Source organism: Apaloderma vittatum, unplaced genomic scaffold, assembly GCF_000703405.1.
Source record: "Apaloderma vittatum isolate BGI_N311 unplaced genomic scaffold, ASM70340v1 scaffold7773, whole genome shotgun sequence".
NCBI lineage: Eukaryota > Metazoa > Chordata > Aves > Trogoniformes > Trogonidae > Apaloderma > Apaloderma vittatum.
Genome location: NW_009708529.1, coordinates 1 through 18062, shown reverse-complemented (window position 1 = coordinate 18062; position 18062 = coordinate 1). Strand labels below are relative to the sequence as shown.

Below are 18062 nucleotides of genomic sequence, written 5' to 3'. Positions count from 1 at the left end.
GCAGGAATGGAACTCACAGTTGGATCAACTTCTGAAGAAGCTCAACAAGTTGTCTGTACTTCAATACGAGGAGTTCAAAGCTCTTTCTTCAGCCCTGATGGAGTCTGTAAATCCTTCAAGGCAGGTCATGAATCCAGCCCCTTGAACAAAAAATGTCGTTACCTAGGAACTGCCAGGGATAAGCAGGCAGTGCAATAAAAAGGGATATATTTCAATATTCATTTTCATAAAAAAGAAGCATATATGCATGTGACCTGGACCCAGTCCTCTGGAGGACTTTTTTCTTTAATTTTCATTTTGTACCGTGTAGCCGAGCGAGCAGCCTTCGAGTGTATTTATTACGGCGTTGAATTGCTTTCCATGGTAACTAATTGTGATTTCAGACACACAGGTTCTGCGATGGTACAAGATGAAATGGAACTGAATATGGAAGCAGCTGGTCAGAAGAAAATCACTTGCTTATGAAATAATATTTAATGATGGAGCAGGAAGAGTTGGGGGGTGGCAGGGACTAGAAAACAAAACGGCCCTTCGTTACTTTCATGTACTTGCTTAGATCTTGAATTCCTCAGGAAAGTGTCTGGTGAATATTTAGGGAAAGGAAAACGCCCGGTGTGGGCTGCCCTCCCATTCCCCCACTGACTGTTTTAGTAAGAGGGAGACTATTAAATATTTGGCTGTGTAGAAGAAAAGAAACAGGAATTTCTGATTACATTGTTATTACTGATTGGAAAAAAAATCGGGAAGGCTTTTACAAAAATCTATTCGTTCTACTATGAAAAACAGGTGAAAAAGTATGTTTTGAGGAATGTTCAAAAAAAATCATAAATGAAATAAAAGGGTTTCCCCAGACTGTGGGCATTTGGTTGCCCTCCTGCACCCAGAGCTTAGGACAGCACCGGGCGCTCCAGGGAGAGCAGAGTCCAGAAAATCCAAGTAGGTAACCAAAAATCTAAAATGGTTATGCTGCCTAACAAAAAATACAGAGATTATAGGTTTTTCTCTGACCTTGGTCCAACATCACTGGCATGGGCTGTGTCTGTACTTGACAGAAATTCTGCGGCCTCTGTAAATATGTGTTTAGATTCATTCCGAATGTGCGCTCGGCATAGGTAAAAAACATCTTTAGGTAGATGTAAAGTCAAATCTTTTGTCAAGTATTAATTTTATTTACCCAGCAGTCGTGTTGTCATTATATAAATATATATCTAGGCACTTAAAATGTGAATATTTGACACGAGCCTGTTTGACAACTAGTGCAGAGCCATTCAAATGTATCAAAAATATTCGTGACGTTCATTCTGTCCGTTCTGTAACCTTCAGTGTAGGTCTGACAGCGGAGCAGCGGTAAATCTGAGCTGGTGGTTGATCGACCTAACGAACCGTAACCGAATCTTTAGCGCTCCTGCAGTTAGAATCTGCCAGTTTGGCTGCTGGGAGAAGTCTGCACGCTGGAGGTGATGTCCGACTAGAATAATGAAGGTATCGTGAGCAAGCCGTACGTTAGACAAGAAAGTTATTTTAATGATCGCTCCCCAAATACCCAAAGGCACTAGTCAACACTGTGGACTAATGACCTACAAATTTGTGTGGTTAGTACAGGCTTTTTTTAGCATTACAATATTTTTTTTTTTTTCAACAGCATCAGATGGCACATTCAGTGAAATACTTCATCTGCAACAGCTCTGTCCCGAATACCCTGCCATTTGTTTATCGAACAAAAACGGAGCTGTAAGGCCCACCCTGACCTGCCAAACTCTCTGCCGCCCTTCCTCCGGAGATTTCTTCGCATCCTGTTGGAGACGCACCTGTGTCACCCTGACTTGATGCTGATGTAACCCCTCTAGTGTCAGTGAAACCGCACAGCCAGAAAACCGAAGGGGCGCGATGGTGAATCAGACCCGTTACTCCACAGATCTGTGGGCGCTGTGTAACACAACGGACGGTACAACACTTGGACCGAGGACAATTTCACACTTCTTTGACCCGTTGCAAAAACCTTTGTAACATGTGTCGAGTATAAAGCTCACAAATTACATTTTAAAGGAACTACCATAAAGTATAAGCTTTTACATATAACACAAAATGCAAAGGACTTTTTTTTTTTTAGGAAAGCACTTGAAACTTTAACACTTAGGTCCTGACAACATTAAATTACTTTAAGCTGTAAACTTTGAGAAGTTCTGATAAAATAAAACCAGCATTTACAACTTCCAGGTATTATAATTACTGAACAGATTGTAACAAGAAGACAGAATTATAATGTAAACATGAAGCTCAGGAGACTGGGACGGAGAAAATTCTCTCAATTCTTTGCTGATTTCTACCTGCACATAGTAAATTCAGTAACAGCTGGAGAAGAGGTTACAGCATTTCATCTTACGCGCTGACGTTGGTGTTTTGCAAGCAGTGATCTATACAACATCATCCCCTTCTTAACATTAATTTACAGAAACGCTACCATCCTGAAAAAAAATAAACCTCTCCGGCTTAGATACTGCTGCCAGGTATCTGTATAATATTTAGAAGGAAATACTTAAATATTTCCTAGATTAAATATAATTTAAATATTTCTTTGGAAGGAAATATTCAAACCCAGTGGATGTTGTTAGTTGCCCCTGGGTGTGTAGATATGTGAGATTTTATATATGCTTAGGTATATAAAGCCTCACTTGACCTTCAAAACTGAACTACCTCTAGGTAAGAAATACAAGACCTTTTCTGATAAATCTAAAGGGTTTGGTTATACCTGAGACATTTTTGCATATTGGTGTCTTTGTACCTTTACCTCTAGTGCTTTACTTTTTTCTGTGGTCTCGCACAAAGCCTGTTGGGGTTAGGTGGATTCTTCCCACTAACTCCGTGGGCTTTGGCTGAGTCCTTCCTTATCTAACCTGGATGTATAAAGAGAGATGTAACAGAATTGAATAGATATATTCAAATAACAGTTGCTTTACAAGCCGATAGAACGATTTACACAAATCCAGAGCTAAGTTTGCCATTCCTGATACTTTTCGCAATGTCTGATTAAAAAAAAAAAAATTATGCAGGGTGATACAGTTTCTACTTGTTGGTTAAAAACCACAATTTTTTGAACTATTTCTCCAGGTAATGGATCGTGGGCTGTACAGGACATGTCGAAAGTGCTCTGTCTTGGCTGACTTGTTTTGTGGTTCTGGAGAAGATCAACCCATTTCTCCGCCAATGCAAGCAAGGCAACCGGGAGTGGAGGACTAAGAAGTTGATGTGGCTACATTACACCGAGGTCACAGGCCGATGCAGATGGACTGAGATTTTTCAAACAAATTCAGGGCATTTGGAAGCCTAAATCCTGCAGATTCGTTGGGAAGTCACAGCTCTGCAGCCCTGCGGATCCCGCGTGCCGAGCGTTGAAGCACAAGAGTTAGCAGGGACGTGACCTACATAAGGCTCTTGCAGAATGTCACAGTGCTTTTTCATCTGGCAAATGCCAAACTCAACTTAAAGGTTCCCTTTGTAATCTAACCAGCTCAAAAAAAATATAAAAATCCACGTTTCATTCCACTTCGCTTCTAACAGGGGGAATTCCCTAGAAGTGTTTACATGCAAATATAGTGTTATCGTATCTGATAACACAGCGATTAGATTTTCTGATTTAATTAATCAGAGTTCAGCCAATGGAATGACACTGGTGGAAGTGCAAGAAACTGTGCTTTTAGACACTGAATTGGATGCACTTGAAATAACTTGAAATAACAGAAATAACAGTACTGATGAAAGACATCACAAAACAAATCGGCGTCCAAGTAGATTAGTTCACCCTTCTTATTGTGGCAGAAACATTGGGTTTTGCACTATATTTTACAGAAAAGAGTTGACTTCAGTGACGATGGTCAGGAAAGTTGTCTTTAAACAGCTCTTTGTTTTACTGTACAGGCCTCTAATGGGAAAAGGGAAAGCTACATTTCACTGGCAAGAGGACTCCATAGACCTTGGAAATTTTCGAAATGATTTAAAAGAGCAAATGTAGCACGTTTCCGTGGAAAATAAATCGAGTCCTCTTCCCCAAGTAGAAGAAATTTCTAAGACCTGACGCCTGTTGTAAATAGACAAAATGCCGTCGATGTTTTCACACCCGAGGAGGATGAGGGCACGTGGTGACAAACCGGCAGCGAACTCGTCAAGCATCAGGCGTAGGAAACTCTACTGCTCGCGTTTCCGGTTGGCTGGAAATCGGAGCGATTTCACGACGGTCCCTGTTCAAAAGCTCCTGGTCACATTCTTCCTCCTTGTACCATGTTCAGCATCTCAACTGGAGGATTTTCGGCGAGAACCCCTTCTGCACCTGCCCCCGACCTGCTGGTACGGAAGCCAAGGGTGCAAACCTTCAGTGCTACGAGCACTTTGTGTCCCGTCGGTGGAGTCTCAAGGGCCAAGGGGAGCCAAGGGTTCCCTTCCTGGAACACAGGAGCTCTCCAGCACGACTGCCAACAGCGTTACAGCTTCCACCGAGCGACCGGCGCAGGGAGGCACTTACGTGAAGTGTTTAAAATGTATCTTTGGTAAACACACACGCACACACACACAAAAGAACCCCTTGTAACTAATGTTTTACTTCCTGATCGTAAGAGAAATCTTCCCTTGCTACTAGTGTATGTGTGCAGGCATCTAAACATAGACAGGACGTTGCTTGTATAAAGTATTGTTTTCAAATGCCACTGCCGAGGGTTTGTTTTAACTCGCCTAACAGCAATGCAGTCCTGGGCTTTTTGGTTTTTTTCCCAGCTACTCTTATTATACATTCCAGCAACCCCGATCAATAACAAATTAGTGATGGAAAGCAAGCCCTATGTGCCAGATTTTCATCTTTCTCATTCTACTGCTCTGCTTTTCAAGGCCAATTTAATCAGAGCAGTCGTATCTCTTACAACTTTCATTGCCTGTGAGGCAGATCCTGGGGTCCGACGCTGCCTTACTTAAGACCCTGACCTCACGCTCAGATCGGGGGAAATTTTGGATACAGAAAAATGCTGGTTCTACTCTTGGTAGGGATGTTTCCTGCTGATTGTTATTAATTAGTGCTCTGGTGAGGAGAAGGATCTCATGTCTCTGACCAGACCTGAAGAAGGATCAGGCCAGAGCCTCTAAAGCAGAGCTCAAACCACCAAGAGACAACTCATCAACGCCTGTTTTCAAAAGGTGCTGCAAATAAATGTTGCTGGAACTGCACGGCTATGACTGTCAGATGATCTATTTCAAAGCACCCAGAACACCGTCGCTTCTAAAATCGGGCTGAGAGGTATTTTCTTGGCTTAAATTTTTTCATTCACCCTACCTCAAGTTTGCTTCTGAACTTTTCAGAACCTAGAACTTAGTGCATTTCATTTTATAAAATTAGAATCATTTATATCCTTCTCTTTTCCTTGAAAACCAAAACCAAACAAAACGAATATAGCCCAGACACACTCAGGGTCATAAATACTTCATGAATGACAGCTGTTTCACCTATTTTACAATCCGCTTAAGGGTGATTTTAGACATCGATCAACCAAATAACTTTGGCAACTTGCACAAGAATATGTCCTTAAATCAAGAGTGATGATAAAACTTGCTTTAATGAGGCCTTTATTATGGGCAGAGCTGGAAAGAGAGAGAGGTGTAAGTGCTACGGAGGTCATCGCGTTCCTAAACCAGGCCGCTTTGCGTTTGTACGTGAAATGGGTACGGCTGGTAGATGATGGGGGGTTGTCCGTGAGCAACGTAGTAATTGCTGAAGTTTCTGTCACTGACATATGGAGCAGGCTGATAATAGCACGTTACGTTGGCCGCATTTGGGATGATGTTCTGTTCTCCGAGTACTTTTAAAGCCAGAATTGTGATCATATTCAGAGTTTGTCTTCGTTCGTGTCCCATGAGACAGATCGTGCTCTCGTTTACAACTCTGCGCAGAGTCATCAAGTAGTCATACTTGCTTATCTCCTCCCCGATGAAGTGGTTGCGCAGATATGACTCAATTTTCCTCTGCTGCTCAGCAACATCTGGAAAATCGATGAAGAACCTGGAGCACATGTAACGTTCCAGAGATTTAATTTCAGCCTCGTCTGCTGGCTTAAAGTCACGCACCAGGAGATTGCTGTACTTGAGGAGGCCACCTCCTCTGATTTCCTCCGGGTTCCTTGTGGAAATCAGTTTGTATTTTAAGTGGTCCATCGCCTCGCTGAAGTCTCCGTATATGCTCTCGGCGATGACGGTTGGGTGAGAGTCTTCCGTGAGCTTGCAGTCTGGCGCTCTGTAAACGTTCAGGATGGAGTCCAGGATGATTTGGAAGGAGTCCACGCTAAACTCAAACTGCCGTCTGAGCGAGTTGACAAACTTTAATTCCACGTTCTTGCCGCTGTTGTTTGACAGCGAGATGAGACTCCAGCGATCGTGGTCGGTGGAGACTTTGACCATCTTCTGCACGTAGGCATCTTTCATGGTCTGGGCAGTGATTTTTTCCTTATTAACACATTTTGGCAAGAAGTCCAACAGGCAATTAAGAACTGCTTCCTTAACAACCTGGAACTCAAGCTCACTTGGAAGTTCCACCCCAAAAATGATGTCTAGGTCTTTGTAGCTCGTCCCGTTCTGCTTTACTAGGATGTGGCTGGCCGTCGAACCGTTCAGGCGGACATCTCGAACGTTGATTTGCTTTTCAATGAGCTGCTCCTTGACCACACGAATTATATCCTTCGGCTTTACATCCAGCGTTGGAAAATTTCCTCTCCCATGAATAGGTATGACCTCGGCTAAAACTTGATCCAGGATTTTAATCTGATCCCAGGTGAGACTGCTGAATCTGTGGTCCAAGTCCTCAGTCATCGTGGTGTCGGTTGGCTAACAAGGGAGAAACAGAAAATAAGGGACAAATGTTAGAACTTGCTCAAATACAAAAGAGCCTGACATCTCACTCAGTTATAACAAACATGCATCTTCCTTCCTCGGTGCAGTGATAAAGCACTTTAAGTTCATTTTACAGAGACACAACCCCAGCTAACGGTCTGAGTCAACTGCTGCACTTGTCACAGGCTTTTAATTGAATTTTAATGTACTCGGATTTTAATCCTGCTGAGAAACCATTGTGTTATTGTATAGTCCATGGCTCAAAGCAAAGGCAGTAAACCATACAGACTTCATTTAAGACTACTCAAAGGTTAATAACATAAAAAACTCGGCAGTCATCATGAAACCCCAAATAAATTTCACTGTGAAGAGCTAAAATGAGCAAATTTGTTCTTTCTGTTCTTACATTAATGTACCACTGCTGCAAGTTATGGTTTGCAGAACTGATAGTAAGAAAACCCCTTACAGTCTGCACTGATCCTTTAATACTTCTCAAGAAAGGCTGTAAAGAAGCACCTATGGAACACTGGAATTCCTGTTTCAAATTATATCAGAATTCCCGTGTAAAATTATATTTGTCTTCCTGTCACCCTATTTAGCAATCAGACCTTAGCATGGATAATTTAATTACATTTTACAGTGAGAGGGAAAAAAGGCACAAACTCCACAATATTGATTTTAATATGTTTCTACTTGATCATACATGAACTTTATTTTAATTATTTTTTTGTAATGGGAGTCTGAATACTGGACTTTTAAAATTTTGTTTATGCGTACTATGAATACAGTTAAACATAATCATACAGTTATGTAATTAGGTGGGATTAAAGTGAGTAAGAAGGAACTAGAAAAAGAAAAACTTTGTTGCGCATTAGGTGTCCAATGAAAGACGTAAATCTCCATTTTACTCTCTCCTGACGTCAGTGTTACAGAATAGATACGGTCCAGAGGGATAAAAAACTTCCAGAATCCACGGGCAGCACCTCACAACCTGTTCCCTCCCACCTGCTTACGCTTCCTCAGTTCTTTTGGGGTAGTTAATGCTCAGACGGGCCATGGGAAAGGTTTATTGCTGAATCCTTTCACACCATTTTTCAACACTTTGGCATCAATCAGGGGATAACTCACAGGCACACGCTGTGATTTACCCATAACTTTCTGATTAATGCCTGTGCTTGACTGCTGTGCCTCGGCCGCCCAGTTCGAAGCCGTGATCGCTGCTCTGAGCTACAGGTGAGGGAAGAGAACCTCTATGGACGTAGCGGGACCTTTCCTCATCCCTCAAGAGTGCAAAAAGTCTTCAGTCAATGCAGCTGTTTCGAGTGACGGGGGCAGCTGTGCCTATGGGGAGGAGAGGATGGACCAATCACACCGTTCCTTCCCACGGTGCTCGGTTCAAAAGAGCCTCCTGGGGCACTTTGTGCTGCTGTGCTCGGAGGAGCAGCAGCTGTTCCTCATCTCTCCCTGTGCTGTTCCCAGCTCCTGCTTTCACTCTGCACAGGAGCTGCTGGGATTTTTCTGCTCAGGACTTTGTTGTCATCCAGAAAGCACAGGTTCAGTATTAACATTCTCTTGTATCTTTGAGTATATTTGTGTGCTTGCTTAATATCTGTGCATAGCTCAACATTTTTGTTATTATTCCAGGTGTTTTGGTTTTTCTTTAAACTGGTTCAAGGTTTTTTTTCAACCTCACAGTCTCTCTTCCTGTTTCCTCTGTTCCCCTTCTCTGGGAGGATCATGGAGAGAACTGTCAGAGTTTAGTGGCTGGCCCAGCCTTCAACTTTGATATACACAAGCATTATAATTTTCATTTCTCCTTTAATGGTGTGTGCATTGGCTAAGGCTCATTTTAAGGATATGCTGGGTTTGTGCAAGCTTAGTTCAGAGAGAATTGAGAGGAAATTAAAACAACTTACAATGAAGTGTTTGTTACATAACAAGGGGTTTAGATCAGTGCTGTTGAAACACTGCCTGAGCACCTAACAGGAATGTGGAAATATTCCTGTATTTCACTGTTGCTGCACATAAACAGGATGGCAATTACACCATGATGCTGACCTTCATGATCTGTTTTCCAAAGGAAAAACTATGAAATCCCTTGTAGGTAGGTGGTTGTTTCTCAGCCCCTGGCCAGCCCGAGCTGTCTCCCAGCCAGGCTGAGGTAAAGCCAGGCTTTGGAGGGACTAACAAGAAGGGACTGGAGATGCAAAACTCAGGTGGTTTAGGTGTGATCTCTAACGGCTCAGTGAGTCACCAGCCGTGTGGAAGGAGTGACTTTCGGCTCTCTGCCAACACGCCCCTGAAACGCAGAGAAGAGTTTCTGCAGACAAATGGCTAAAACACGTTTCTTCAGCTAAAGCTCGAGAATAAAAATAAAGTAAAACCATACTAAGTCACAACACTACTGAAAAGTCTATACTGTTGTTTCTTAATCAGCAGTGGCTACATATGTAGGCTGTCACGTATTTTCCTTCCCTTGCCTTCAGCTTCCGTGTTCTGGAAGAGTTTAATAACTCCAAGTAACTTGTGAACTGACAAATGGCTTGGGGATATTCCAGAGCTGTTTTCCACCATAGTTCCAGCTCCCAAGTGCGCAAACCGAGAGCATATGTAATTTCAAGCACCTTCCTGGCCTCATGATGAAGAATGGATCTACCCATATGTTTGAGGTTAAACACGTGCTTTAAAAGCTGATGAAGTTGGGCCTGAAGTTGGGAGTTTAATTGCCACTCAGCTGACGGCATCAAGGTGTCGGATTCAGTCCTCTAGTTCTGATCTACCAGCAAACCTACGGTTGGCAGAATTGTTGAACGAGCAGTAGTTTTTGTTATGTGATTTTTCTGCTATTGCAAAACTTCGAGGGAGCTTTTCAAGATTAATGCTGTGGTGTGAAAGAAAGGGTGGGGAGAAGGGAACTTGAAATTCAATCCCCTTTTTTAGCAGAGTGACCTTCTTCAAACGCTTTTTGAAAGAAAGAAGATGGAAAGATCCCTAAATAACCTTAGAAATCTTTCCTTTATTGCTGCATGGTTTTAGTTCTTTCAGATTTTATTGTGATATACTAAAATATAAAATTACAGGAAAAGGCAATGTAGTTAATATCTCTGTTGTGTTGAACAGTCACACCTGAAAATGTCATATCTCTAAAGAAAGTCCTCGCTTCGTCAATATTTGTAACTTAAGGAGACGCTCTCCTAGTGATTTTTCTTGGGTTTTTGTTTATGGGATTTTAAATGTTACTATAAACTGCAGTGGATCCTGAATCCTGCCTGATTTAAGATCTCTGACAGATGAAGTGTTGAGGAAAAGTAGTTTTCAGGGTGTTTTCTTTTACATATGCTGGCTGGAGAAGCACAGAATAAGATGAATAGACCCGGTCAAGTTTTGTGATATATTATCCTTATTATAAGGTTAGAAAAATATTTTCCTGACTTAAGTTCCAACTTGTCCTTGAGTACCTTCAAGGGATAAAGACATTGCAATGTGAAAAAAATGTTTAGCTACTGTCAGATCATAAAACACAGCCGCGCTAATTTTTCCCATTTATTTTATATTGAAATTAGAGGCTCTAATTCTCTTCAGCAGGGTTTGGGCCAAACAACTATAAGCTTGGTTTGACAATGTCGCTAGAAGATTTAGCTAACGACCTCTTAGCACGCTGCCATACACCAGCTTCATCAGAAAAATAAAAGCAGATCCGGCTTCATGTCTGAATGAAGAGAATCTGCCCTGATGATAGCTTTCATGTCACACACACCTTTCACAGAAACAGATACTTAGGGTCTAGAGGACAGTCTCATCAAATTTAGCTCGTTATTTTTACTGATAAACTGTTGAGGATTCTCCTTTTATATACTCTATAATGTTGCTTCAATGTCTTTTCAAAGGGTTTGCAATGTGCTGGCGTTCTCCAGCAGAATAAATCTGAAATAGTTTTTGCGCAGCTGTGTTAGCTCCGTTCTCCCTTCGCTCTTACCCGCTCCCGTTTGTCTGGTTTACAACAATTACATTGAATACTTTAACGCTCCAATTGTCTCTTTGCACTAGAAATAGGTTCCAAAGGGACCTTTTCCGGATGAAGCAAAATGTTCTGTCAGCTGCTGCAGCAGCCCTTGGTTTTGGGGGTTACCCCAAGGATGCTCAAAGTAGCGGTTGCAATCCTCCCCTTGGATCTCTGCGTTGGGTTTGCTCTATACACATTATACACACCATGATGTTTTGCTAAAGCTTTGCTTAAATTCAAAGATACAGTTCTCTATTAAGCTGGACATTTTAAATTATTTTGTGTGCTCACTGACTTCAGGCCTGCAGCTGGCGTGAGCTCTGAAGGCAAGAATGTCAAATGTGGAAGGAGTCCCAGGCATAATTTAAACGTATACAAGACAAGTAGAAGCAGTAAAGGATCTGGGCATCTTAAATGGGGACATATTTAAGCTGGTTTGACGGTGTTTTTCATGAGTTTTTCCTTCCATTAATGTTAATGCATGCAGTGAAGATACTGTTTATTTACCCTGTTATCATGAGAGAACGCATGAGTTGCCCTAAGTTTTCAGCACAGTTACCACCTAGTTACCCTGAAATAACAAATAATAACTCAGAGCCATATGTTCTCCTGTGAGATAAGGTTGTGTGGTGTGAAAAATACACTTAGAAAGCAGCTTGCTCAGGCTATGCCACAGAATATCACCTTCAAGGGCAGAGCAAGTAAGCAGAAAAGGAGAGTTTATCTACAAAAATGTATCCTACCTTTCCTCCAACCCAAGGAACAAGGAGAAGCAACAGAGCATGTACCAGAGGGATAGAATAAGGAGTTTAATTTGGGCAACGAGTGCGAATACCTAATGCATGTTATGTCATCCTGGAGACTTGGGGCTTTTTGGCTGTTGAATATTTTCATTGTGACTCACAGTGCGCTCGTTCTTAGCTGCACGTGTATCCCCTCACACGGCAATTTGTGTCAGTTCCCACAGCGCAGGAGCTTCCTTCCTACGTGGCTTCTGGGTTCAAACAAACCAAGCCCTTGTAAATAGCACGGTAGGAAGTCTTCTCATTTGCTCTAAAATGTTCTAAAAACTTTTTTTAAAAAAGCAGGTGTGATATACAATACTTAGTCTATTTGAGGCTGTGGTCATCAGTGAAAAGTTCCTGCTTTAGGTAAAGATTATTTGTACTCCAGAGCGCGTACTATGGACTAACTCCAAAAATAACATTTCCAGAGAAAATGCAAAATCCCCCAGACTTACTGTGGCAGGACGACTGGCAAGCATGTACTTCGGTGATGTTAATAGGATGACTCACTGGATCCTTTGGTAAAAATATGAATTGTCATCTTGTTACTGACAAAAACACGAACCTCCCAGGGAAAGCTGCAGGAAAAAAGAAACTCATGAAAAAACAACAAACAATAACATTCATTTGGAGATAAATGTTAACTACCAGTCACCTGCTGTCCATAATAAATCATGCATTACAACTTGGCAGTCCTGCAGTCATAACAATAGCCGTTTAAGTCAGAAATTATAAAGTAAAAGCAGTGGAAAGGCACAGGAGTTGCTGACAAAGACTCTGGGGTTTAGGTCATGCTTAAGCTTCTGCAAGGATGTTAACAATCTTAGTATTTTCTCTGTGGGACTTTAAGAATTTCTTGTTACTAACAGGCAAATTTGCAGGGAAATAGTGGAATCGTATTAAAAAAAAACCAAAAGAGAACTACCAACTTAGCAAAATTACATATTATGAAATGTGCATGGCTTCATATTCTTTTTGGAAGTGTGTGCGGACAACAGGAAAGTCTTGTTTCCCGGCAGCCTCGGTTGTTGGTTCATTTATAGGAAGCCCAGGATTCAGCCTGTTGCCGGAATTTCCATTGGCTATGCAGGAATTACAACTGTTATACGCTTACTATGCCATGAGTATATATGCTTCTGAGGAAAGAGAACTTTGCAAGTATGACTGGAGTGTAAATATGTTCATAACCCATAGGAAAAGCTGAAATGATAGCCCCAAGGAGGTATGGACTGGATTATTTTATTAAGAATATTGCAGATTTTTCCTCTGTGCTGCAGCAGTCAGATTTTTATCACTGAATTTGATGCTTTGCTGCTGCCAGAAGGCCAGTACTTGCTTTCCTCACTCTGTGAGGACCTGCCTGCTGTGCCAGGACCTGCCTGCAGCCCTCATTTGCTTTCCAACTCGTGGTGGGGCTACTAATTGAATGAATGCCCGTTCCCTAACTTGCTCCCCAAATAAAGGGTTAAATCTGGCAAGGGCTGAGCTCTGGATAGGCTGAAAGTGAGAAGTCAGTTATATCTCCAGTGGCAAGGAAAAGAGGTTTGGGACTGCTTAGATGAGGGTCAGCATGTGGAGTCTGGCCTGGAGGAAAAGTCAGACAAATATATAGTAAGTTACTTAAAAAAATACATCAGTTAGTCTCTTCACAGTTCTTTCTTTCTGTGTGAGGGTGGAAGGCTTAATGGCTATATGCTACTCATTAATAGATATATCATCATGGTAGAATGGATTAACAGAGTAGAATTAATGGCTTCCTCAGTGATATTTAACGGAAGGAAAGACACCTTTGTGTTTTTCTGTGGAAGAACACCCATTATTGCATAATACGGTCATAGAAGCAGCAGCTGAGATGATAGTGCTTTGACTGCTGGGACATTATTCTCAATGGCTGCCTTTTGTTGGCTCCATCGTTACAGGAAAAAGCGCATCATTTCATTATTCTGTACTCGTGGCTTCCAGGATTTTTCAACCTGAGGCAAAACCCGTCTAACGTCAACCATTACCTTGCACCTCAAAGACGTTTTTTCAATTCCTGAATTCAAAATGCAAATTGGGATGATACGTGCCACCAAACTCATTTCCAAGTCTTTTACCCTCGTGCAAAGCACTCCGACGATAATTAGCAGGGTCTAGGAGATAACCCGCTGCTCCTCCTCAGGCTCCCCCTCTCACATGCTGTGCCACAAACACCGCTTGAGAGCACGTTCCCAGTCAGTCGCTGCTTTCGGGTGTCCCTGCTCCCAGGTCCCACCGGGAGGCAGCTTGACCCTCAAACCTATTGGCTACACCCATGGGTTTCACAGAGTGTGGAGGCTGCTTGGCCACCTCATCACTGACCACGGTGTTTCAAGGTGATTGCCCTGAGTCAGCAAGAACGAGAACCAGGGATCCCCTCCCCTCTCTGGCGGAGCTTGCCTCCCCCTTCCTGCCCGCCAGCTTCCGAGAGCAGCGCGTGACTGCTCTGCTCAGCTCCTCGGACTAATACCAAAAATCTATTTACTCTCTCAAGACACCGGTGACTCAATCTGAAGCTCACTTATCAAAAACTCTCATTATTATGACTAAACTGCAGCAAAAGCAGGCAAGGTAAAGAACGAAATGATCCTCCTTTTCCGTCTATTAACCATCTCCGTCAGTATCTCTCCTCTTCAAATGCCAGAGGAAGAGGGATGAGCTACGCAATGTGCCACCACAGCCCTAACTCTGGGCTCTTTTCAGGGGAAAAAAGGGCATTACAAAGTCATGGCTTTCCTCAAAACTCTCCAGAGACTTCCTCACCTACACCAAGGGAGACCCAGTGAGCCATAAAAGTGGCAGAATGTCCCCAAGGACCTCCCTTGTGGGATGGCCTTGGCTGTGAAAGCATTAGAAGACACCCCCAGGCTTGCAGTCCTGTCTGGTTTGAGAGGGTTCCAGCATAAGACACACCGTAAATTGAAGCTGAATGGATTTCTCTTTTCCCTGATCATACCAAAAAATGCTGTGCCTTGCTGGAAGCTGCTTTTAGTTCATTCAATCAATACAATGCTTTTTTTTTTTTTGCTTTTTTTTCCCCTTCTGAATCAGCACTGAGCCACTGAAGTACCGAGGGTGGATTCTGAGTGTACATTCAGTAGTACAATGGATTTGGAGAATTTTCCTTGGGGTCAGCCTGAAAGCTGAAGACAAATGTGCTCCTGTTCCATAAAGCCCTCCCCACATTGCTTCTGCTCTGCATATTTTATAAAATTATTTGCTATTATGCAATTACACTTTTCACTCCACAAGTATTTTTATTTTATGGCAGGAGACGTGAACTCTGGGCACAGACTCCACGGTGATTTGTTAAGCAGTCTGGGATCCCTCTGAATAAAGGCTCTTCGTGACTGCTACAGCAAGTGGTGAGTTTAAATTTAATTAGGAATAAAACTTCTGTACCCTGGAGCAGCCTTTGCTAGAACCCTCCACAGAAATGTGTCACAGAGGGTGAGCTGGGCTCCTATTCAAAGATTATTGTGTCTTCCACTGGCTGTTTATATTAATATCTGTGTTCACCATGTTAACGTATAATTCATATTTTTATGAATTCATTTCCATAGTTGCATTAGAAAGCTGTTCTCTGACTACACAGCGTAGCAGTGGGAGTTCTTTTTAATGCTGTTGTCCCAATTTTGTGAGCTACGTCGTAAAAGTGGGGGGAGAGATACATGAATTATTTATTAAATTCCACACGCTTGCTATGCAAGAGTTTATTCTTAATTCTGCAGCAGCAAGAGCTAGGATTCCCCTAGAAAATAGCTTTTTGACAAGCGAAAGATTTTCTAGAGTTCTGTGTCCAAGTAAAAAAACCTGCATAGCTCCACTCAGACTACGCCAGGAAAAAAGATTCTGGAGCAGCACCAGGATCCCGGTACTGTTGCTGCTTCATGGTGAAGGCAGCATGCGATGTCTCTGTTGACATTATTACTAAAATGCAGAGAGAAGATAAAGCAATGATAAACCAACGAAAAAGGCCAAGGCCCTGCAGCAAAGATGTGTGTATCCGTGACTTTTCCATCGCTATCAATAATGCATAAAAACCATCATGCAAGTGACGGCACCATTTTTTTGAGAAAGTCTGAGTCAACCTTTCTACCACCAAATGTGAAAAAAACACACCTTCAACGTGACGTTGGGCATCAAGAAGGCAGGACCTGCTAGATAAGCAAAGATCCAGCAGAAAGGGTAATGGAAAAGAAAATCAGCTGATGTTGACATAAACTGACATCTGCTGTACCAGTTTGTAGCATTTTAGGCAAGAAAACCGTTCTTTTGTTAATATGTACCGAAAGAAACAGTTTTAGAGCCACAAAAACATCTTGGCTAGTAAAAAACTGAAATGATGGCTTATCTGTGAGCAATTCTGCAACGCCAAGAAATCATGTTCAATATTATGCTCAAATTTTAAAGCTATCCATGTTCTTCCTTTATGCGCTAATTCTGTGTGGCAGCAGACAATAGGTGTGTTGCTGACTCCCTGCAGTATCTCAGATTCTATGCTGATGCTTTGAATAACTATTTCTGCATAACCATTGTGGTGACAAAGAGGAAAAGCCAGAATGTTAACTTTCAAAGGACTTTCTTCTTTCCTTTTTTTTGGTGTTTGACTGCAAATTGCATAAATTCAGTTCTTGCACCAGAAATTGCTCTGGTGTAATAGGAATGGCCCAGTCGGTGTGGGGCTGGGAGTCAGAGAGAAATTCTGAGCTCTGTGTGGACCATCCCTCGCTCTGTGTTACCTATAGTTTGATGGTGAAATCTGAATTTGAGTTTACTTGCAAATCTTGCAACTGTTCGTTGAGCTTCATCCATTAGAACCAGTGGGCGTGAAACATAGGCATACGAGACCTATATTTGCCACGTGAGCCATACATAGGTCTGAAATCCTTAAGACAAATTCTATCCCCACGTGCAGATGCCTGTCAAGCTACTGGGATCTCAACTACTGTCAATTACCCCTAAAGCTGCTCAGCATGAATAAGAGGTGAAAGAGAGAGAAAGCTGCCAATATTTTCACCCCTCGCTCTGGCCAAGCACTGATGGTTCAGACCAAACCTGTCCTGATTCACACCCCGGGGTCCCAGAGCTCCAGCTGAGTCTGATCATCAGAGCCCAGAACAAGGAAGGCCATGAAATCAATTCTGATTAGGAGGATTTCTTCAATCAGTGTTGAATGAATGAATGATTTTTCCACTGCCAGCCTAAACGCTGCTTTATTTACTCTCCTGTATAATTCAATCTCAATGTGATTTCAATGTGATCTTTCAAGGAACTTGGCCCACGTAGCTCTCCCTGATTTATAGTGGATTCACAAATTAATGAGCTCTACTGTGTCAGCAGTTACTTCTGAACTTGAGCAGGAGCTGTTGATCCACTCTCCGGGGCAGGAATCGAAGTTCAGGCCTCTGCTCACAAGGGTCTCGTTAGACGTCTCTCTTTCTGGCAAATGAATCATTACAGAGCGCATAGTCCTTACTACAGTGCTGTGTGTCTGATGCCTAATGAGGCAACAAAACTAAATTTACTGTAAAGTGATGCCTCTAACGCATAGCTGAGCAGGGACGGTGTGCAGGCAACACTATGATGAGGTCAAAGGTCTGCAGCAACTGCAAATTTAAAGGAATTATTACTGTTCTCTTTAAGCTAAACTGTGGGAATGCAAAAGAACTAAAACATAAAGGAGTAGAAGGTATAACCCAGGCTCTGCTGTTCTCCCCTCCACACATCAAGCTCTTATTCCTTACCCCCGGATGCCGCAGCCACAGCACACAGAAGGATGAAAGGACAAGGGGATCGCTTTTACCTTTCTGAATGGGACACACGCGAGCCACGTCAGACTCTATAGGTTAAGGAGAACACGAGACCATAAAGTGAGAGTCCCCGGTCTCAATTCACATCATTATTTGCACATACCTCTTTGCTTGTTATGGGAGCCACAAACAAGCTATTATTAACGCAGCACGTGGAAGACAATGTGTATACCCGTGCAGTCAGCTGTGCTCTTTCGGATGGAATAATAAACGCGGTTAAAGATTTGCAGTGGCTTAACAGATGGCAGAATGGCTTGGGTTGGAAGGGACCTTGAAGATCATCTAGTTCCAGCCTCTCGGATGTATCACAGAGATGTGCTTGTGGCTGAGAGAAGGCAGGGAGCGCACCACAGCGAGTGCCCAGCTGGGAAGACACACGAGACTGGCCCTGAGTTGCTGGAAACCAGTTTTGCTCTGCACATAGGCGGCTTATTGCAAATCGTTTAGGGCAGAGGAGCCTCTGGGCTCTGCCCTCCCCAGGGACCACGGCGGCACCTTTCCGAGTACCTGGAAAAGGCCTTTAAGATCTTACGGCTACTTCGTGCTGTCTAGAGGAGATGATAGAGCTTCCTGCCTCTAACC

The 18062-nt window shown here is 42.7% G+C and overlaps 1 protein-coding gene across 1 annotated transcript; it reads right to left on the bottom strand.

The window, feature by feature from the left end:
* Positions 1 to 5591: 5591 nt before the first annotated feature.
* On the bottom strand, positions 5592 to 6840 carry LOC104271800 (protein FAM46C-like). Its single transcript, XM_009866587.1, has one exon. The coding sequence runs from the start codon at positions 6838 to 6840 to the stop codon at positions 5665 to 5667; it is 1176 nt and encodes a 391-aa protein (XP_009864889.1). The 3' UTR covers positions 5592 to 5664.
* Positions 6841 to 18062: the final 11222 nt, after the last annotated feature.